Source organism: Anomalospiza imberbis, chromosome 5 (assembly GCF_031753505.1).
Source record: "Anomalospiza imberbis isolate Cuckoo-Finch-1a 21T00152 chromosome 5, ASM3175350v1, whole genome shotgun sequence".
Taxonomy (NCBI): Eukaryota; Metazoa; Chordata; class Aves; order Passeriformes; family Viduidae; genus Anomalospiza; species Anomalospiza imberbis.
The window spans coordinates 41,523,884-41,546,292 of record NC_089685.1 but is presented as its reverse complement, the minus strand read 5'-3'; the positions used below and the strand labels follow the sequence as shown (position 1 = coordinate 41,546,292).

General features: G+C 34.8%; 1 protein-coding gene across 1 annotated transcript in view; it reads left to right on the top strand.

Moving 5' to 3' along the window:
• Positions 1–90: 90 nt before the first annotated feature.
• The window catches only part of CEP290 (centrosomal protein 290), a 48,471-nt gene continuing 26,152 nt past the window's right edge, over positions 91–22,409 (top strand). Inside the window, 27 exon segments of the mRNA XM_068191964.1 lie at positions 91–314; positions 2,430–2,486; positions 3,029–3,154; positions 3,293–3,370; positions 3,793–3,862; positions 4,071–4,117; positions 4,399–4,542; positions 4,745–4,798; positions 5,481–5,633; positions 5,984–6,166; positions 6,500–6,589; positions 6,665–6,787; positions 8,614–8,737; positions 9,271–9,443; positions 9,861–10,023; positions 10,652–10,752; positions 10,845–10,932; positions 11,403–11,515; positions 12,280–12,364; positions 13,509–13,651; positions 13,825–13,989; positions 14,927–15,076; positions 16,082–16,197; positions 17,709–17,811; positions 19,478–19,708; positions 20,825–20,998; positions 22,167–22,278. Of these exon segments, the coding sequence (XP_068048065.1) occupies positions 3,053–3,154; positions 3,293–3,370; positions 3,793–3,862; positions 4,071–4,117; positions 4,399–4,542; positions 4,745–4,798; positions 5,481–5,633; positions 5,984–6,166; positions 6,500–6,589; positions 6,665–6,787; positions 8,614–8,737; positions 9,271–9,443; positions 9,861–10,023; positions 10,652–10,752; positions 10,845–10,932; positions 11,403–11,515; positions 12,280–12,364; positions 13,509–13,651; positions 13,825–13,989; positions 14,927–15,076; positions 16,082–16,197; positions 17,709–17,811; positions 19,478–19,708; positions 20,825–20,998; positions 22,167–22,278 (3,085 nt within the window). The 5' untranslated portion in view covers positions 91–314; positions 2,430–2,486; positions 3,029–3,052.

The following is a 22,409-nucleotide window of genomic DNA, read 5'->3' as shown; positions in this document are numbered from 1 at the left end:
CCATAGAGGCTGTCGGGAAAAAGGTGGCCGGTGCGGTCGGCCCGGACGCACGCTGGGAGCTGTAGTCCCGTAGAGCCCGCCCGGTGGCGGGGGTGGTGCTCGGGGCCGTTACCCCGGCGAAGCGGCGCTCTCGGACGGGATCGCGCCCTGCCCGCCTGGCTGCCCCTCGGGACTGGGAGAGCCCGCTTGGCGCCGTGGGGCTTGTCTGTGGGTGCCACGGAAGCGCTGACTTTCCCTGCGCCCACGAGTATCCGGGTCTGCGGGAGAGTCGGATGGCGTCGCCTGGCAGCGGCCGTCGTCATCCTCCGGGAGCGGTGAGGCCACGGGGCGGGGTGTGCTCTGGGCAAGGAGACCAAAAGCTGCCCCCAGCCTGAGCGGCCCGCGCTCCCTCGGGAGCAGCCGGGCTGGGGGCGGCGGCGGGGCCGCTCCGCTCCTGCGGGCCGGCCGCAGGTCCCGGGCAGACGCGGGTCCGGGCGCAGGCGGCGGCGCAGGCTGAGCCCGGGGATGGAGCGTCCCGTCGTGGGTGCTGCCTCTGCTGCGCCTCGTTGGGAAGGCGGCTGCAGAATAAGGCAAATTGTTAGTTCAGTGGAGCTGGAATGAAACGGGGACAAAGTTGTCTCAGCAGCATCCTGGAGGGATCCTGGGCTGTCACTGTATCCTGTGTCTGGGGTATGCCAAACAGAGAGAATGGGAACCTGCGAAGATCCTCTCTTTACTGGGGTTTTATAATTAAGATCTTGTGCTTTGCAGAGCTAGTCCGGGTAAATGCAATTTGAAAGTCGAAAGTAGCTTAAACTGGATTACCCCATGTAAACAAATGAGGAGTTAGCAGAGCCCATCTCCCACATCACTGTGGTCTTTCTTGATTTTAATTCCCCCTCGTGTGCACATGACTCTCTGCTGCCCATCATACACACCCTGGTGGGAAAAGATCAGCTCTTCCCATTACTATCACCCTAGTGGGAAAAGATCAGCTCTTCCCAGTGGTGCTTGATGTCACTACGATGGTAAGGTATCACCATGTGAGCTTGGCTGTCTCTTCGTGGTTTCCTGTAGTCAGACCAGGGCATTGTTGTTCTGGTAGTACTTGAACATACCCTCCAGACTTCCTTTTCCATCTGAGTTTGCTGAACTTTATAACATCTGGCAGTTTTATGTGTGCTTAATTCCCTGGGTAAGTCCAGAAAATCTTGCGGTAATGAATACCAAATCTCCATCTATTTCACACATTTTGTAGACCCATGAGCTCAGCATCTCATCACATGGATCATCTGTTTACTAAAACCATGGGTTTTAGTTGATGACAACAGATGAGCAAAATGATGAAAAACTTTTCAATTAAATAAATTCTCTCACAGTTTGTATATACTGTGGAACATACTCTGTGCATAGGTTGTGCCTCCCTACCTTACTGTAGCTGCTCTCCCACCAAGTTGGACTCAGTTGTTTATGTACAATCCAATTATATTTTATCCTTCTGGATAAAATTTTAGGACTGATGTTTTCTTAGAACATTATTTTGTAAGCTAAGGGGAAAAGATATATGAGAGATGGAAGGTAGGAAAGGATTGACAGTAGTAAGTTTGTGTATTTGCTTTCAGAATAGTTTTGATTGTTGAGCATTTAAAACTCCTAAATTTTACATCTCATTACTTAAGATAAAATAAATGTATTTAAGAACCCTGATCCTTAGACAAGTATGTTGCTGAAATCAAGTAGTATTCAGTTAACTGAATAAGTCAAAGTGCCAGTATTGTCCTTGTATTATCCTTTGCCATTGCAATAAAACAGAAAAGCAATAATGTATATAAGGTGTTGTCCTTGTGAAGTCATGGATTGAATGTAATGCATGTTATATGCTTAGCAATCTTTGAAGAAATATAGTAAATACAGGGGACCTTTCAAGTACTTCACATATTCAGAAAGCTTGAAGTCGTTTTTATCCTCCCTTAAGCATACAGTTGTATTTCTGAGTCTGACAGCTCTTCTTTCAGAATGCTTAGACATATTCATTTTGGAAAGTAATACCAGTTTCAGCCTTTTACTAACAAAGGAGGTTTCAGTTGTTGAGTCTAAACTGCTGAAGGAGGAACAGGGTGCATGATGGATCACATCTCAAAGTGCTGTGCTCAGCATACAGCATTGTTGAAGTTATTGATTGAGCTTGATTTTTTCCTATAAAATGTGTATCCTGCTGTGTCATTAGTTTTTTTAATAATACTGCATTTACTATTCTAGTTAGCTTTATTTCTTTCTTAATTTTTCTTAACCATTCGTGTTATATTCAGAATTTAGGGCAATAAGTAGATTAAAAATGTTCTGTTCTAAACTTGGCAGAATTTACTTTTTGAAATATTGATCAGAAAGTCTAGAGACAACTCCAAAGAACAGAATAATCCAAGATTTCCAATTCTTTCTGCCTTTTTCAGATACTGCATTGACTCTCAGGTATGTGAGAAATCACTGTGGCCCACAACAACCAAAAGGTAAGCAGTAGAAAAAACTTTACACCACTTTCTGATGAGACTTTTCTCAGTTTCCAGGTTGATTAATGTCCTTTGTCAATTCAAATAGTCTAATCAAAAAGAAACGATGTTTAATACAATGTCAAGAAGTTGGTGCTCACAGTATCAAACTGAAAGTGTTGGTTGTGTTTTAAGTATTAAAAATAATGATTTTTGTGTTTGTTTATTGGCATAAAAATACCACATTAAGAGATGGGGAAGAAAACAAGGATATTGAAATTAAAATACAGGTTTCATGTGTGTCCTGATCTTCACTAATAGTTTTAAGAATTCATTGAGTATACATGGTGTAATTATTAACATAAAGAAAAAAATGTTTTTATTATAGCCTCCTAGTTTGCAATAGATCAAAATGTGAACAGAATGTTGATCAGTGTTACAGTTATTAGAAGTCATCTGGTGTGTTCAGTGGCCAGCCTCCATTAAATCATTTGACCTAAAATTGGTTTGCACTGATAATACCTGATAACACCTGATAACTGTTATTTTAATCTTTGTTCCAGGAATAAAAAAGTCATACCTTCAATATGGCACCTGTTTTAGATTGGAAGAAGCTCATGAAAGTTGATCCAGATACTCTGCCTCATCAAGAGGAGCTAGTAGACAGATTGCTGGATATCATGATCAAGGTGCTTGAGAAGAAGGGAACTTGAGGGTTTTGTTGTACCTTCTTCCCTAAACCGTCTCTGGTCCTTCACATATATGAAAGATTTATTTTGTGTATTTCATTGATATTAGTGTAAAACCACTTTTGTCTCTTTTGTTAGGTTGATGGGAAAGACTTAAAAACTGAAACTCCAGAAAAAATTATACATCTTTTTAAAATTACTCAGTCACTACTGAAGGTTTGTATTAAGGCTTCTTACGTTCTTCAATTCTGCAGATGCATTTGTTTTGTTTTGTGGGTTTTTTGTTTGTTTTTGGTTTTGTGTTTTATTTTGGTTTGGGGGTTTTTATTTGTTTTTTGTTTTTTTTTTTTTTTTGTTTAAATGGAAGCATCTTTTTTTCTCTTGTTCCTGAAAATACTGCTTACTCCTAAGGTAATTTATATGCCAAATGTGGGCTTGCACCAGAATACCTTCTTGTGTAGCTGTTGGAATTTAGTAGTGGGAAGCAAAGTGAGTTGGAATAACATAGTTATAGAGATAGAAAATGCAAATAAATTTCTCAAAATAAATATGTTCTAAACATAAGGTTTATGGAACAATCTTTTAATTTATGATAGGAGTAAATATTTCTTCTTTGCTTGTTATGCTTCTTTTCTCAGATGAAAGCTCAAGAAGTAGAATTGGCAGTAGAAGAAGTTGAAAAAGCTGGGGAGGAGCAAGCCAAATGTGGTAAGCAAGCTTTTTTATGCTGTTCCTAAAAGATTTTTTAAATGTGTTTTTAGGTTTTTGTTCTTGATGTTTTGTGGCTTTTTTTTTTTTTTAAGGTTTCGAGAGCTGGACAAAATACCATCTGCTCTGATATCAGTTGCTTTAATATACTGGTTTTTGTGTTTTTTACCTTATTGGGTAATTCACTGTATCTGTTCTGTTTTAACAGAAAATAATTTTAAAACCAAGCTGATGAAACTTCAAAATGAATTAGAGGTATGTTTTAAAATTTTGTTAGTGTATATAGTGCTCTGGTGGGATCTTTTAATTATTTTATTTTAGACTAGAATTTAGTCTTGTAAAGTCATGAAATAGCCCTACATTTTAGCAAATGCTTTTTATTTGTTTTTGAATATGCACCAGTCTTGGATGAATAATTACTTGAGTTTTTTACACTTGAGAAATCCCGATTATTTTAGTCTTTGGCCCTTTGGCTTTTTGGTTCTTTCTACTTTGAATATCTACTTTATTTATAATGTTATTTTAATGCTTATAAGATGGCGCAAAAATCTGCTGGTGGTCGTGATACTCGTTTTTTGCGTGATGAGATCCGCCAACTGGAAAAACAATTGGAACAAAAAGAGAGACAGTTAACAGAGACAGAAAAAGAGTTGGAAAAGGAGAAGAAAGTGAATGAACAGGTATGGAGGGCTTGAGCTTGACATCTCTAGAAGTTACTCCATCAAATATTTTGAAAAGTTGATGTTCTGAAAAAAGCATCTGAAATTAAAAAAAAAAAAGAAACCATCAATGAAATAGGATTGCTGTGCATTTGTTTTCTTTTTTTGTTTCTGGAGTTCTTTGTGGAGTCAGTGATGTATGTAAATGTTTTCTGTCTTGTAGCTTGCTCTTCGAATTGAAGATGCTGAAAATGAAAACATCAGATTCAGGAGAGAGGTTAGCAAAAATGATTGCTGATTTACTGTATTTTCAACTTTTTTTATAAATATAGTACTATTTTTCTGTATTTATAATTTTTGGTGTGATGTTTAATTTTGGAACATTTCCTGTGTACCAATGCAAAATAAATATGTGGTACATGTGCTCCAATGAAATGTAGGTAATTGAGATCAGGAAGTCTCTACATTTCAGTTTGAATAGTCCTACTGTGCATTAGCTTGGCATGGATTTCAGGTTTTGAATTTTTAACATTTTTGTTAAATATTATTTCCAAATAAATTTGTTTAATTATTGTCCTGGGGTAAAACCTTGATAATAATTTGTCAAAATACCCTTCAATATATGTGTATGTATGAATGTATATGCATGCAGAGGTATAACAAAAGCTATTTTATTTTGTCTCTGTATTGGTTAATATTGATTAATATTTAGTCTTCCAAAAGCAAAGCTAATTTCTAATATTTTTCATGCTTTGTTCTCTTGGTCTTATTTTCTCCTTTTTAATGTGAAGAAAAAGCACATAAAGAAAAAGGTGAGGCTTCTAAGACTTCTAAAGCAGACTGTAGAAATTTGGATGGGTTTTGTGTGTCTTAGCTCTTTGTGATAGCTCGCTAGAAATGCAACAACTTTGTCTTCAACTCTTAGAAATGGATTTAAGTTTGGGTTGCTTTTCGTGCAGAATGACCAATTGCGTCAGGATGTGGTTGACTATCAGAGGCAAATAGATTCTCAAAAAGAAGCAATTCCATTACGAAGAGAAGAGGTATCTGATTACACATCACAGCTGTCCAAAAGAAGCTCTGAGCTTGTCCAGTATTTGGATGAAATTCAGGTAAAAATCTATGCATTCTATTGATCAGCTATTGGAGTTTCACTGACCATAGTGTCTTTCATGACACTATGTCAATTTACAGATAAAGTCATGTGGAATAAGGGAATTCATAATAAGAGTTCATAAGGGTTTAGTCATACATACAGTCTGCATCTATGAATTTGGTAGCGGTAATGAAGTTACTGACAGGGAGAGAGATATGTCTTATTTGCTGTGTCAGTTTGTTGAAATTGGTAACCTAGAGGGGAAATACTCTATTCTGTGCTAATTTTGTATAAGATTTACAAGTTCTTGTTCAGGTATTAGATTAGCACTTTCTAAAAGCAGTTTTTTCTTTTTTTTTTTTGGAGAATTTGACTGAAGCTAATGAGAAGTTAGAGATTCAAAACCAAGAAATGAGGAAAAACCTTGAGGAATCAGTGCAAGAAATGGAGAAGATGACTGATGAATATAGCAAAATGAAACTAATTGTGCAACAGTCTGATATTATTATGGATGAGTTAAGAAAAGAGAAAGATCGGTACAAATTTCAAGTAAGAAATGACTCATTATTTAGTATAGTTCCTTTTTATGTTTCTACTCTGTTTTCATATTTTAGCTTAAGTTAAAACCACACACTCCTCTAAAGTAATGCTCTTTAAAAGTAGTGTGATCTTTGGATGTGGTACGATTTTAAAATTTTACTGCAGATGACAAAAATTTTTTGTATAGAATGTGAGTTATGCATTGTTCTCAAAAGTCATTTCCTTGCTGTTGTAATTCTAATCTGTTAAATATTATGTACTTGATGTAGTGTGTTTGTACATATATACTGATTAGATCCAAAACTTTTTGTAATGTGATGTTTATCCAAATGGCATGTCTAGGTTCAGGACCTTTCAGACCAGCTGAAAGCAAAGAATGAGGAAGATGATCCACTCATGGCAGCTGTAAATGCAAAAGTTGAAGAATGGAAGGTATTTTTTAGTGCTTTTAAAATCCTTTTTAGTAATTACTTCAAGTGTTCTGATGGTATTTTATCTTCTTTTCAGAAAATCTTAGCTTCAAAAGATGATGAACTCCTAGAGTATCAGCAAATGTTATTTAACTTGGAAGAGAAAATGAAAATGGTCCAACTTGATGTAGACAGAAACAGTATACTGTCCCTTCAGCAGGTATAGTTCATGTGAGGCATTGCACACATAGAAATCACCATTAACTAAATATGCTATTGACCAAATATATATTTAGTCTTTCATAGTTTGCAAATATGAAATACTTAATTTTGAGAATTAAGAGACGGGTGAATTCATTCCACTATAAAGTTAGCTTAATAGACAATGTACAAAGGAAACTTCTCTGTATGTGTGTGTATGGCCTGAACTCTTGGTAGCTGGCTCTGTTACTTTCATATTTATCTTTTCTAACTATTATATAGTATTTCTAAAATATGGCTTTAGCTTCCACTAAATTTGTTAGTTAAGGAATGGTCTTTCCTAATACATAATTTTTTGTGTTCATCTGGCTCATCTTGTTAACTCTGTGGTTCATCACAGGACTATGATAGAGCTAGCTGAATTTGTGTATCTCTCATATTCAGGCAAAATTACATAGTTCTTCATGATTTTGAATGTCTCTACTTTCTTAAAAAACATAACCCCCTCCCCGTTTCCCCAAAATAATGTGGCCCATTAGGAATCCTGAAATAATCTCTATGGAAAGCATACTCTCCGATTCCAGGATGATTTCCTGCCTTGCTTCAAGTTTTTTAAGCAAATGTGTAATGACGTTTATGTTACATTTTGGGTTCTTGTAAACTGAGCAGTATGGTGAGATATATTTATGCAGTCTTCCAAACCTAGTGACAGATAGCTTCTCAAGAGAAAAGCACCTTAAATTACAAATCAGCCTTAGGTATCAGAAGAGGAAAGCAGCTGAAAATAACTTTGATAAACAGTTGTTTGGTTTTAGCTGATTAGATGTCTATAGAGGTTGCTTTTTTGGATGGGGTGAGGGAAGGAAGGGGCATTATTAGCGTGGCATCTTGTAATGTTTTGTGTACATAAGCATGTATTTTAAGTAGACATTTAAAAATTAATCAAGTTATTTCTCAGGTTTTTACTCAAAATGGACTGAGCTTGCTATCCTTCAATGTATGGTTATATTCTAAAGGGTTGTGTCTAGGTTTTTACAACTTTGCTAAGCTCTGTACTTTTAGGTTTCAAATATGGTTATATTTTTAAGAAATCCTGTAAGTTGTTTTTCAGAACATTGGTATAAAGGACCTTGAGATTTTTTTATATTTTTATTATTACATTCCATTTTATTATTATTAATGCCTGTAACTTTAAGTCTCTTTTTTATCTTTTACCACTTTTTTTATTAATCACAGAAAAAAAATGCTAAGCTTTCTATGTTATTTCTGAAGTTTATGTACAAGTACAGAAATACAATAGTATACATAGAAGTCACCTCCACAGTCTGAGTGTACCTATGAATGTATATGCATCCAAAACAAGATATGGCACGAATTTTGAATAGTGAGATGGCTTGCTGAAAGGCTGTCTGCAATTCACGTGTCATGTATGATGGATTGTTAGTCCTTGCTATCTTGAACTTGTATCTCTCAGTTCCCAATAGCAATTGTTTATGAGGAAGCTGCCAAGAAACCTGTATTACCTGAAACTTTTCATCTAACACTGGCAAACTCTGAGAATACTGTTTCCATTTCAAGTCATTATACTGAAACACTGCTTATTTTTCTGTGTTTGAGTGCTTTATTTTTACTTTCTCTTTTATTTTTCCTGCTTTGCATTTATATACCAAACTTCTAGATAATATCTGAACTCTCTGTTGTAAGTATAGTATATTTGATGTTCTATAAATTGTTTTGTATTAGCTACATGTAATTTCTTCATTTCCCATGTGGTGTTCTGTATTGGTAGTTTGTCAGTAAAGAAGGATCCTTTAATGGAGTTTCTTTTTTTTTTTGCATGCATAGGGTGTGCAAGAGCGAGATGCTCAGATAAGATTGCTCACTGAGCAAGTTGAACAGTATACCAAAGAAATGGAGAAAAATGCATTAGTTATTGAGAAATTAAAAGATGATCTCCAAAAAGATAAAGGTAACGTGACTGTTTTGTATTAATGTCAACATCAGGAAAATCAGAAACCACAAATTTACTTTGTATTATTTATTTTTTTTAGAAATACAGGAAAAAAATTTGCAATATTTGAGTCATTTTAGACTCTAATAATTTTTCTTAATTTTCATTTATTAAACATTCATGAAGAATTTAAATTTATTCAGATTACCTCAGTGGCTTTTATGGGTAATAGAATTTTACCTGATCTGTAAAAGAGCATAAAATATAAGGTCTCAGCTCCATGAAGAATTGAAAAGGAGTAATAGCTTGCAATTCCAAATAAATTCTGATGTTCCTTCTGTGCACTCACTTAGGATAATATTGTTTGAAGGCAGTGTTAGGGGGAAGAAATGACCCGACCTTTTATATGTAGTGTCTTGTAATTTCCTAATTAAAAAGAGCATGAAATAAAAATCTCCTTTATAATGTTTTCTGGAGTGTTTCTGTCTTCGCTGATGGCAGATACCAAGAATTCCTAGTTGAATTGTAAACATCAAGGTTTTTCTTTCCAGGTCACTCGTCTCTTGCTCAGCAGAACCAAATTGGGGCTATGCAAGAAAAGTTAAAAATGCTCGAAGAGAGAACTATGGAGGCTGAGAAATCAGCAGAATTGGCAGAAGCACATGCTAGAGACAAAGACAAAGAGCTTGTTGAGACTTTGAAAAGAATGAGAGACTATGAACTGGTAAACAGTTTGTCAGAGTGGAGATGGTATTTATCATATTTTTAGGAGATTGTTTTGTCCTTCCATATTTATTTAATTGTTCTGATTAAAAATTAGATAAATTACTTTGATGCCCTTCCCTTTCCTTCTTCCCTTCCCTACTGAACGGTAACTGAGTGCTCAAGATACAATTATTCAAAGGATCATGTAGTTGGAGGACTCACTTTTGAAATATGCGGGCTCCTCTGTGATCAAGGACAGATTTATAGGATCTGCTTTTTATTCATTAACTTTTTTCACTAAGCATAGTGCAGAAGAGTGATAGAGGTTGAAAAACTTTTTCTTGTCTGTGTAATGATGAAAGAAAAATTCATGATCTATTTTAGTAAGTCTTCTATTGGTTGTTTTGTTCTTACTTCCTGTTTCGGGTTTTTACAGGGAATATATGGTTTGGAAGAAGCTGTTGCTGAAATCAAAGATCTAAGAAAGCAAGTCAAAATACGAGAACATGAGATTGAGTCATTAATTAAAGAAGTCAATAAACTTGAACTTAAAATAAATGACTTTCTTGATGAAAATGAAGAACTCAGAGCACGCTTAGGTATGCTGTGTCTAGTACATGTTCAATTATTTGTTATGAAAAAAATGAAATAGGATTCTGTAATGGAAATTTTTTACTATACCAAGTTGCTGGAAAGAATTTGTTATATTCTGCTAATATTTCCAAGTACTTTTAATTAGTTTGGACAACTACATGAATGAACTTGGCTTACAAGTTCCTTTCACTGAAGAAGGTAGAAGAATAGGTTCTCTATTCTTTTTTGGTTTTGATTCTTCTTCGATCATGCACTGCCTAAGAAACTTCATAATATGGTATTTGGAAACCATATCCTGAAGTTGTAATGCTAGATGAAACACACAGAGAAAACTTCAGATAGACTTATTTTTAAATAAAATAATTTAAATGTAAATAAATTTAATTTTAGGTGCCACTTTATTTCATTTTGGGTTTTGAGTAACTGAGGTATACGAAGTATACGGAGATTTAAGTATGTGTGTTTATGTTATATAGGTAGTTATATGTTTTTATAGTTATTTGAAATACAATCAACTATCAACAAATAATTTTTTTAACTCTACTTCTCTAGTTATGTTCTTACATAAATTAACTGCAATAACTAACATTAATGTTCCTCCTAAATAAATGACTGTGATGTATTTTGTTTTAGGTCTTGAGCCAAAGACAATGATTGATTTAAATGAATTCAGAAACAGCAAAGCATTGAAGCAGCAGCAATACAGAGCTGAAAACCAGATCCTTTTGCAAGAGGTAAGTGATAAATCCTATTTTTGTGTAAGAGCTACATAATAAAAATGCATTTGAACAAAATGGAATACTGATCTGTGAATAATAATATGCAGATTGAAAGACTAGAAGAGGAAAGAATTGAACTGAAAAAACACATTCGTAAGTTGACTCAGGAGAAAGGAAGAAGAGTTGCAACGATAGGTAGGATGTTTTTAATATAAACTGTCCTTTCGAAAACATCCTCTTTTTACTTAAGCATAAAAATTCTGTTTACAGTTAATGTAGCCCTGTTATATTTACTCATTTGTTTAAATTAAAAGGCTTAATACATTGCATTAAATCTGTAGGAAGAAGTGAGTGGTTTTGGATTTCCTGATCTTACAGCCCAATATCTTCTTGAGTTGTGATGACTTGCAATGCATCACTGAACCTTCTGTCATTGCCTTGCAATAGTTGTAGAATGATCTCCCCAAAATTTCCAGTAAATATACTTAATTCATGTGTTTCAAAATTCTTAACATTTCAATTCCGTGCCACTCATGGTACCATAATACTCAGATGGAAAGGTAGAAAACTAGAACTCAGATATAATAAATGGAGCGTATTCGTTTGATTGGAAGCCAATTAAAATTTCCTAATAATTTATTACTTTTACATCTACTTGCACTTAGGATTGGATGCTGATAATATGCAGATGACTGATAGCTTTACTGAAGAGAAGGGAAAGAATACAAGGAAGTTGGATTTCTTGAACAGACGTGACATTGCTGAAGTAGAAGCAAAGGTACGTTCATAAAGCAAGTTTATGAACATTTCTTGTATTTCTCTTTCAAAAATTAAAATACACCTATTTTGTATATATTGGTTAAAATACTTATCTAGGGTCTTTTATTAACTGCTTTTAAAAAATCCCAAAATGAATAATTAATAATATTTTTTAGAAGACAACTGAATAGTCTATATTTTTTTGTAAATACATCCTAGCAGCTCATGTAATATGGAATGGAGAAACACACTTGCAGATACAATAGCACCAGCTGAAATTCTGAAGACAAAGAAAAATATAGCTGAAAACAGAAAGGCTGTGGGAAATCTTCTTAGGAAAACTTGTGGCATACATGAGAATTCTGATCACTTGGGAAAAAAGAAATACTTTTTCAGTTCATTTAGGTTCTAAGCCTATGTGATAGAGCAGCAACTAGTTAAACACAAGTGTAATTTTGAAGCTCTTGGTGTTTTTGTATCACTAAAGCTACAACTTACAAAGACCCACAAACTTCTGGTTTGTACCAGATCACTATTCCTGCTGCTGCATGACCCAAGAGTACATATTTTGCTATGGACAGTGTTATATGGGATACCCCTCATGTAACTATTCCAGTGAATCCATTTCTGTTCCTGTTTAGGCAAGAAGTCAGTATGTGGGTGGGGAAATTCTCATGAATGCCTATTTCAAATTTGAAAAAGTCTGGGACTAAAATATTAAACTGCTAAAATTAGATTATGTGTATTTTTTTTGTCTAAGAGAAACTTTGTTTTTTTCTTTAGAATGAATATCTTGCAACTGAATTACGTGAGAGAGAGAGAGATTTGGAGAAGAATAGGACTGTAATGGCCAAATTTCAATCTAAATGTAAGTTGCAACCTTTGTTTTAAAACTAGGGAACATTATCAGGTACCTGTAGATAGTTGCTTATTTAGTTGTTCTGTTTCTATAACAGTGATCATAAATATTTGACTTGTAAAAAAAAATCTTGTGTTTATATTGGTGTATATCCTTGTATCTATGTGAAAATATACATATATGGTGTTACCAAACCACCATAATACATGAAACATAGTTTATTCACACTAAATACATTAAAATATTATCTCTCATGTTTTTCCTTCTTGATTGAGACCTAGTAAGGACTTTACATGTGTGAGTAATCCCACTTGTAACAATTATACAACTTGTGTAGTTGTAGGGCTTTTCTGGCTGAAAGGAAGTACTGGGGAATTAGAGCCACTTGCTGCTTACAAATATATCTGTGTTAGCTGAAGTGCACTGTTTGAAAACTCAGAAATAAAAGTAATTGTAATTTCTCTGGGCAGGAAGCTTAATTTTTTTCCTCAGAAAATGTGAATTCTTAAAATTCTTTTTGAATTTTCAAAATAGACCTGGTGAAACTACTCAAATTTTTGCAGTTCACTCCTGGGTGTTCAGGATGATTAGCCACATTGTTTGAATGCAGAGAATGTCCTGACAGGTTTGTTGCATTGTTTTTAGTTTTCTGACTTCTCATTTTGTGCTGGAAATTGGAATTTCATTGAGAAAGTGCAGGTGGTAGGAGTCTTGAGAGTCCTTGACAGCCACATAATTTAAATGCTCCTTTTTTCTCATTCTGGAGAAGGAATTCAGGCAATTCCTAGATACCTCATTGTTACACCCAGACATTTCCAACACAGCCATGTTTCTGAACTGGTAAAAGACAGACTACTAAAGAAGTTTTAAATGAAGTAAACTTTGAAGACTGGAAGGTTCGGTGAAGTCAGTTGTGTCCCATGAAGCATTTAATTTTTTTTTTTTTTTTAATATTTCATCACTAAGATACGTCTCAGAGATATTCCTAGCAGCTCTTGATTTTAATTTCATAATTGCTTATGCCTATGTATGTGTAACATGAACATTCTTTTAATTTATCAAATCAACAAGTATCATGACATCATGAAATGTCCTAGGAAGCCTTAAATCATTTTTTCAGTGCTTTTTAACAGATTTACAACTTTTATTACAGTAAAAGAGTTAACAGAAGAGAATAAACAACTTGAACAAGGAATGAAAGAAATATTGCAAGCCATCAAGGAAATGCAGAAGGATTCCAGTATGAAGGGAGGAGAAACAGCCTTAATAATCCCTAGTCTGGATCGCTTAGTTCATGTAAGCTTGCCTTCTAAATTATTATTTAGCTTTGTAGGATTTACAGGGATAAAATGTCCTGCTTTTTGCTAATTTCATGTAGTCTAAACTTGAGGGCTCCAGTTTACTCTGAAAAATTTAAAGCTTTTCTACACTTTTTCTTTGTTATGTTAATTAACTGTTTACTGCATTAGGCAATGGAGTCAAAAAATTCAGAGGGGATCTTTGATGCTAGTGTGCACTTGAAAGCCCAGGTTGACCAGCTTACAGGACGAAATGAAGAACTAAGACAGGAGCTAAAAGAGACTCACAAGGAGGCAACAAGTTTGTCTAATCAGCTGGCAAGTGCCAATGAAAAGGTATATAATTTATTTTATATAATTTATCTGCTATTTCAGAAGTGGCTGTTCTGATAATTTAGAGCAATCCACATGATCTATAAGACACTGAATTCAGCTTATGTGAACAGTGTCATTGACAAATAGTACTGAAATTTGTGTAATGGACCTACTGATCTGTCCTTTTTAACTTCAGATCTTACTCTTCTTAATGTTACTTTATCCTTGCTATATTCCAACATGTTAAACACCAAGCATGCCTGTCTTCTGAGGAGAGTTGTGTCCAAAAAAGCTTACAGATCTATGTCTTCAAAAAAGCCAGGAGTCTTACATTTTTTATTTATAAATATGTAGCAGAAATTAAGTGTTTGAAATGATGAGTCATTATTTAAAGTCCTATATCTTGTTTTAAGTTGTACAATTTATTCTGTGGAATGGTTCTTCCAGGGAAGGAATGATGAATGAAATATTATCTTACAAGAAGCTAAGTTTAAATTTGCCTTCTATCATAGCTTTGGTGATAAACTAATACTCTAAAATAGTGGTTTAGGTACTGTTAGAGAACCAGAGTGTTTTTAAATTAAATGAAAAGACAAAGATTTGTTTAGAAAAAACTGTAAAATAACCGCTGCAATAATTCTTTCCAAAACTTAATCTTACTAAAGGAGTAGGAATGCACTGTGTTTTAAACAATTGGGAATAAAACTGTGATATGTGTAATTGCTCTGATTGCTGGCATAATTTGATAAATTTGAATGAATTTATTATGCATTTATTGATGTATGAAATCATAGCATTTTTTAAAGGTTATATTAAGGAGTATTGGAGTGTTTTAGAATATAAGTGAAAATTATTAGGTTGTTAATAACAGCTGATGTAGCAATATATTTTTAATCTTTTTTTTCTAATCTAATAGCAAGAGCTACTTCTTTATGAGAGTTTTGTATCCTGTCTTTAGATTGAGCAAATGAAAAATGAAATTTGCTTACTACATCAGTCAGAAGGTGCCAATATTGTCTTCCAAACAGTGAATCTTCCAGAAGGAATGGCTCCTTCAAGTGTTAATACAATTAATTCTCTGAACGAATATTTAATACATCTTACACAGGTAACTCACGTATTCCTTGAAATAAAGAGTGTTTGCAACATGTATCTAATTCCTTTCAAGTTCAGTAGAATGCCATGTATGGACATGAGAGATGTCGCCAAAATTATTTTGGAGTTCTAATATCTACTGAACTCTTTGGGATAGTCTGTAATTTAAAGCTATAAGTATTTTGCTGTGCTGTAAGCCTGAAAGGTAATAGCTAACCAAATTTTGGACAGCAATTCAGATTTTTTTGTTTTAAATCTGAATTTTAATCTAAATATTTGCCCACTCTTCCTTCTACTTCCACAGTTACACTTTTTCTATGAGAACTTCTCTCTTACTGCTGTCTGGATTCCACACCTGAGTCTGCATGTGCAAATCCTACTTGAACAGTTTTTCCCTATAGAGCCAAGGTCTCTATTAATTTACTATATGACTTTTCTTTCCATTATTTGTCAAAAATGCATCAACAATTGTAAATAAAGGCATAAATACATTGAAACCAATTCCAATGATTCCCATGGGAAGCATAGCAAACAGGCATATAGTAAGGAAGAACTATTTCAGAATTAGTAAAAAAAGAGTTACCTTTTTATTATTGTTAATTTATCTTTCTCTGTCTTTGATATTTTCTAATGCAAAAATTAAAAAAACAAATTCAACTCTATGTGCTTATAAAGTAGAAGGGTATTTGAGAAAATGAGAAGAAAATGCCACTTGCCAGTTAGACATTCAGTTAGTATTCTTTGTGAGCTAGCTACTAGCCATAGTGTTTTGAACTTTGAGGGCTGAAACCTGCAGTGCAATTGTGCTCTCTTTCACACCGATTAATGTGAATGCTGAAGCTCATTGGATTTTTTTCATCTGTTGCTTCTAAAGAAAATGCATACTTCATATTCATAGTTCACATAGAAGCATCTATCATGAAAACACAAAGGACTGCCATTTTGATTAAATTGCTAGTTTCATGTTTAAAACCTACATTAATAATTTTTGTATTTTTATTTGGAAAATAATGATTAGGAACTGGAAAACAAAGAAAAGTTACTTAAACAATTAGAAGATGCAGTGGAGGACTACAAGCGAAAATTTGCAATAATTCGTCATCAACAAGGCTTGCTGTATAAAGAATATCAAAGGTACTGCACTCTTTTCTGAATTATGAAACTTCAATTATCTAAATATTTAGCAGTCTTGAAACAAAATTTGCTGCTGTGTTGAACTAGTTCTTTGGTTAATGTCATAAGTGCTGCCATGTTTGGATATGGACTCCATACATTTTCTTTATTCCTGTAAAGATTCAGAAAACTACAAAACTGTCTTCTGCTGGACTCTTCTCATTTTGCATGTTTTATCATGAGGATTTTATTGTGCTTTCTGCATCTGATATCTTGCATGTTTTATCATGAGGATTTTATTGTGCTTTCTGCATCTGATATCTTCCATTTTACTAGAACCTGCTATGATGGAGTCTTTAGCCTCATTTTCTTTTGCTTTCAATTATGGGTTCTAATAGGTTTTTGGGAGCAGAGAGGAGAGGAGGGAAAAAAAGCAAACTGCTGTCCAAATACAGTCAGAGATCTCTGAAAATTTCAGGTGGTTGGGATTTTGTGGTTGATTTTCTTTTGGACTCCTAGTTCTTTTAGATGCTTCAGTGAACCTAAATTCCATAAAATTATTCTTATGGTCAAAAAAATTTAAAAAGTGTTTTCATCTGTTTGGAGGATAGGGATGAATATGATAATTTGGATTTTTCAGTTGACAAATTATTAGTTGAGTACTCTCGGGATTGGAATGAACAGTCACCTGGATGGCTTCTGGAATAAGGATTTAACCTTTCAGAAACTTCAGTTTGTTCTTCAAATCAATTAAGATTCCCAGACAATGCTATCTCTTTTTTAGGCATTAAAGAGATATCTTTTTTATTGAAGGCTGTAATATGCTGCCTCATTTACTGCTAGGTGAGATATCTCCAATGACTTGGATAAAATGATGATTCCAGATTCCTTCTCTAAACCTGGTACAGATTGAAGTTACAGGAAGAGATTCTTTGACTTGGCATCCCATTAAAGTCACTTTCAAAGAATTTTCTTTAATTCTCCTCCATTTTACTCCATTATTTAAGAAACTTAGATACCTCTTTGAAGAGAAAATACCACTTCCAAAATACCCTTGATGAACCATTTTTTAAATTATCCTAAACTATGCCATATCATCTATAAGAACTTCCTTACTGGACATGTATGAAAGATCATAGGTTATTTTTTTCCAAATAAATAAACAAAAATCAATAGAGGAGAGTAGTTCAAAGTGAAGCTGAATAAGCTGAATCTTTTTATGTTTTGGGTGTGGTTTTCACTGAAGTAACAAAACAAGTGTGGGAAGTTATGTCCTTTAAGCATCTGCAATATACATTTGAAGAACAAGTAAGACACTAAAGAATTATTTTTATCATTTAACCAGCTGTAGGCTAAACAGAGGATATTGTTTTCAGTAATCCATCTACAATTTATCATGTGCTTTTCAAATTATATTACTGCTAAAAGTAAGTACCTTGGTATTCAATATTTCAGAATTGCCGTTGAAGTTACAATTTTAAAAAATCATCAGGTCTTTCATTATAATAAATAAAAATTTGTTACTGTTTTAGTCAAAAGGAAAGCTGGCAAAAAGAGTCAGAAAATATTAAAAAGGAAATGAAAAAACTTGAAGAGCAAAAAGAAGAGGATGCTACAAAAATAAAGGCATATTCTGTAAGTAATTTTGTTACTTTCATTTTTCAAAAAGATTTTAGGACATAGAACAGAGGTTTTAATACACTACTCTAGTTTGTTAGATAGGGAAAATGTGTGCACACACCTCTTGTGTATGTCCCAGGGTGCTGTGTATGTGTGGAGATGCTCCAGTGTTGTGTGTGCCTGTTGGCCTTCCTGCAGTCTGCTAATCTGGGGAGAATCCACCCCAAGAGGTCACATCACACACCTGATGAGGTGTGGGTCCCTAATTGTTGCACTTAGTACCTCCAGACCATTATCTGGAGTGCTGAGGTGTGGTGCCCAGCAGGAAAGAGTTGCTCACAAATGCATAGAAGATGCAGGGACAGTGGAGAGGCTTCTGAAGCTGAACTAGGTTATGAGTGCTGCATTATAACCCTTTCTGCCCCTACTGTTAGAAGTTTTTATGGGGTTTTATGCCAGTTTTCAAGCTGACAACTTCTTTATTTGAAGTCTCTAATTTTATGGTTACTCTTCAATCTGGTTAATGGTGACCTTTCTCTTCAACATTATCGGTTTTGAGCAAATGCCTTCTAAGCCAGTCTTGGGTATTCTGTTCACACACACTATTTACACTCACACTGCTCTCTGAACAGCAGTTGTTACCCAGGCTGTTTGACTGGGAGGAGGAGCACGCAAACAAGCCCTAGGAAAACATATTAGTTTACACTAAGAATTATTACTTTCAGTTGCATCTTATTATATATTACTGTTAATGTATATGAATCAGTTTTTCAGAAAAACAGGAAACAGATTTCATCTTTCTATTTTGATTTACTTCCACCAAAACTTAATTCAATATTCCATTAAAAAAACTGAAGAGTGTTGGTGTTCCTGGAATTGATGCAGGTGTCTAATCACAAAGTGCAATTTTAAATGGCTGTGGTTGTCTTGTGGGCACCAAACTTTGCAAAATTTAACCAAAGGCATGTCAGCCACCTGTCCTTCTAGAGGAGCAGACACAGGGCAAGTATACCACAGGATGTTGAAAGTAACTGGATGTTTAGACAGCTGAGTTCTAATAGCTCAAATTTCTACTACCTGTCTCCTTGGCAAGCCGATGTGTGTGCCAGCGAAGCTAAAGCACACATGACTTCTTGGGACCTGAGTTGCCATAGTTTGCTCTCCCCACCACTGCCTCTCCTGGGATTTACACATGCATGCAAACACATACACATAAATGTAACTATACAAGGGATCCTGTGGTTACTTTACGAGTATGGGTTTGGTCTTCAAAGTAGGAGGTTATTAGGGTTTGTTTGGAACCACAGGACTTCTCTTTTGTTTAGAAAATTGTTCCAATGCATTTTTTTTTTGTTCTAGTATAAATGGGAAGACTGATGACAGTGAATGCAGAGAGCCATTCTTGTTCTAAATTTTGAAAGTGTCAGCATTAATTAAAATTCCAGTTAGTCGGTCAAATGTACTTAGTTACTGGTTTTGAAGATTCATCTTTTTCTTAGAATACTGTATGTATGAGCATATGTTGAGTGTGTGTATATATTTTATTAGATAAAAGAAATTATTTCAGACAAATTAATTGAATTTTTCCACCTAGATTAAAAAATATACAATAAATCTTGTGTATGTAGTTGTGCTTTACCATATTTATATACAAGGGTCTTGTTAAAAACATGTTTTACAGAATTTACTTGATGCACTTCAGATGGATCCTGATGAAACAAAGAAAGTACTTGCAGAAAATAATAGAAAAATAACTGTTCTACGAGTTAATGAAAAGTCACTAACAAGGCAGTGTACCACTTTGCTTGAAATGGAACGGCATCTCAGAAAAGAAAATGATAAACTAAAGGGTGAAATAACACATATGGAGACTGCAGTTACAGGGAAAATTGGAAACTTGCAACGATTCAAGGTATAGTTTTCAGTAGTAATAGCACACATTTTTATTTTAACAGTTGGGAAAGAAATACTCTTGTTTTTAAATGGAGTTATTACTAGTTTCTTGAATGCATTTTACAAAGGCTTTCTAATTGCTGTTACAAATATTGCAGAAATATTCTTTGTAGTTATATAAGTACTGTGACCTGGACAAGCTCAGTAAGTGGGTCTGTGGGAATCTCATGGTTTAACAAGACCAAGTGCAAGGTGCTGCACCTCGGTCAGGGCAAACCCTGGTACCAGTCCAGGCTGGGGAATGAACAGATGGAGAGCAGCCCTGCTGAGAAGGACTTGGGGCTTCAGGTGGATGAGAGGCTGGACATGACCCAGCCATGGCACTCACAGCCCAGAAAGGAAAACGTGTCCTGGGCTGCATCCAAAGCCCTGAGACTACTATGAGGAAAGGCTGAGAGAATTCAGACTGGAAATGAGCAAGCCTCTGTGGTGACCTAAATCTGGCCTTCCAGTATCTGAAGGGAGCCTGCAAGAAATATATAGAGAGACTTTTGACAATGGTATATGGTGACAGGTCAAGGGGGGCAGGCTTCAAACTGAAAGAGAGTAGATTTAGGTTGGATATTAGGAAGAAATTCTTAGCTATGAGGGTGGTGAGGCACTGGCAAGGTTGCCCAGAGAATTAGTGAATGCCTCATCCCTGGGGCACGTTGGATGGGCCAGGTTGGATGGGGCTCTGAACAACCTAGTCTTGTGGAAGGTGTCCCTACCCATGGCAGGGTGATTTGGAACTAGATGATCTTCAAGGTGCCCTTCCAAACCAAGCCATTCTGTGATTCTGTGATCATCGTATGAAACCAAATCTTACGTTTTGGTCTTGCAGGTTGCTAGGCCCTGTATTAATTTTATAAGATATGTTTTGACTGTGCCTTGAGAGGCAACTATTGATAAAATTACCCAGAGAGTTGGAATATCAGAGAAGTTTTGTTATTGCAGGTGATTTTTAAAGATGAATAGTTATTTAGAAAAATACTAGTTTCTAAAGCACTGTATTATTATTCTTTTTAAGTGGAGTAATTTTATATTTCAATTTCTAGGTGAACTTATTAACCTATTGTGTTGATTATTTTCATAGGAAATGGCTTGCTTTAAGATTGCAGCTCTTCAAAAAGTGCTGGATGGTACTGTGCCATTGTCTGAGCTAGAAGTGGCCAATAAGCAGTACAATGCATTAACTGCTAAATACAGAGAGATGTTACAAAAAGATAATTTGCTTGTGCAACGGACAACAAACATGGAACACATGCAGGTAATGTTTGTGTTACATTTTAACTCTAAGGGAAAAAATGGGCGGACAGAAAAGCATTTCATTTTGGTTGTTTTTTTTTGTTTGTTTGCTCTTTAAACTAAGCTTTGGATATGTTCTCTCAGAAATTATTTTTAGTTCTTTGATTACTAAAACAAGGCTGGCAGAAGAAATATTTGCTATCATCTTCAGTTTTGGAGGTCATAAGGAAAGTAGAATGAATGTAAACACTTTCAAAGCTGTCTCTCAAAGTATGTGCTCTTACTAATTCCCAGCTTTCACAGGAATGAAATGTTTAGTTCCCAGAAGAGTAAAGCTTTGGAATTTTACTTCCATAAAAGAAGCCAAAGATTGTTCGCAATGTGCTTGCAAAATATTGTAGATACTGCAAATATTTAACTCTTCCCATGAAACTTTTATTCTGAAGTAGAAGAGAGTTTCTTCTCAAGAACTGTGAAGTTGGCTTCAAAGATATGTTACTACCTCCCACTTCTCATGAGTCATAAAGAATGAAGGACTCCTATGTCTATTTTATGGAATTTTGTGTGTATGGAAACTTGCATTGCCTATTTCAGCAACTTCATAGAGCTAGAGAATAATGTATCAACTAAAAACGTGTCTAGAAAACTAAAATTGAAAATTACTATGAAGTATTCAATTAGTTTTATTGGTTAATGTGGAAATTCGTATTTCTACTTGGAGGAGTGAAAGAACATTTACAAAAGTAACATTTGGCATCATATTAGATGCCTAAAAGTACTAAAAGAAATGTGATCTGTCTCAAAGAGGTATTTATGTGCAAGATGAAGTATTCTTTGTGGGATGAAGTAATCCTCCAGAGGTACTTCTTTCCCACTGTTAATGAGTTGCTTAGTATGACAAGCAAAGATTTTCTCATCTAATTCCAGCCGCTGTAGGAATCACAGTTGCTGGTAATAAATATTCACAGTATTACTAGCTGTGACAGTAAGATACAGAGGACGAAGACTGACATTGTTAGACTTTACAAACCTCTACGCTTTACAAACATCTACTCTTCTGTTGCCATATATGTCAGTTATGGGTCGCACACAGGTAAAGTTGTTACTCTGAAAGATTTTGTAGATACTAAACATGAAATCTGTTACAATGAAATAGTTTGCTGTTATGTTGCAACTTTTCTGTCATATAGCGTGAGAATGAATCCTTGAAAGAACAGATAGCTTCATTGAATAAGGAACTGGAGATCACAAAAGAAAAACTTCACACTGTAGAACAAGCTTGGGAACAGATGACTAAACTGGGCAAGTATGAAAGATATATTGCAACATTAAACACCAAATGGTATATCCTGTATAAAAGTAATACTTCAAAATATTTTAAAATTGATGTGTCTTAAAATAATGAAAATAACAAAAAATCATCACTATTTTAT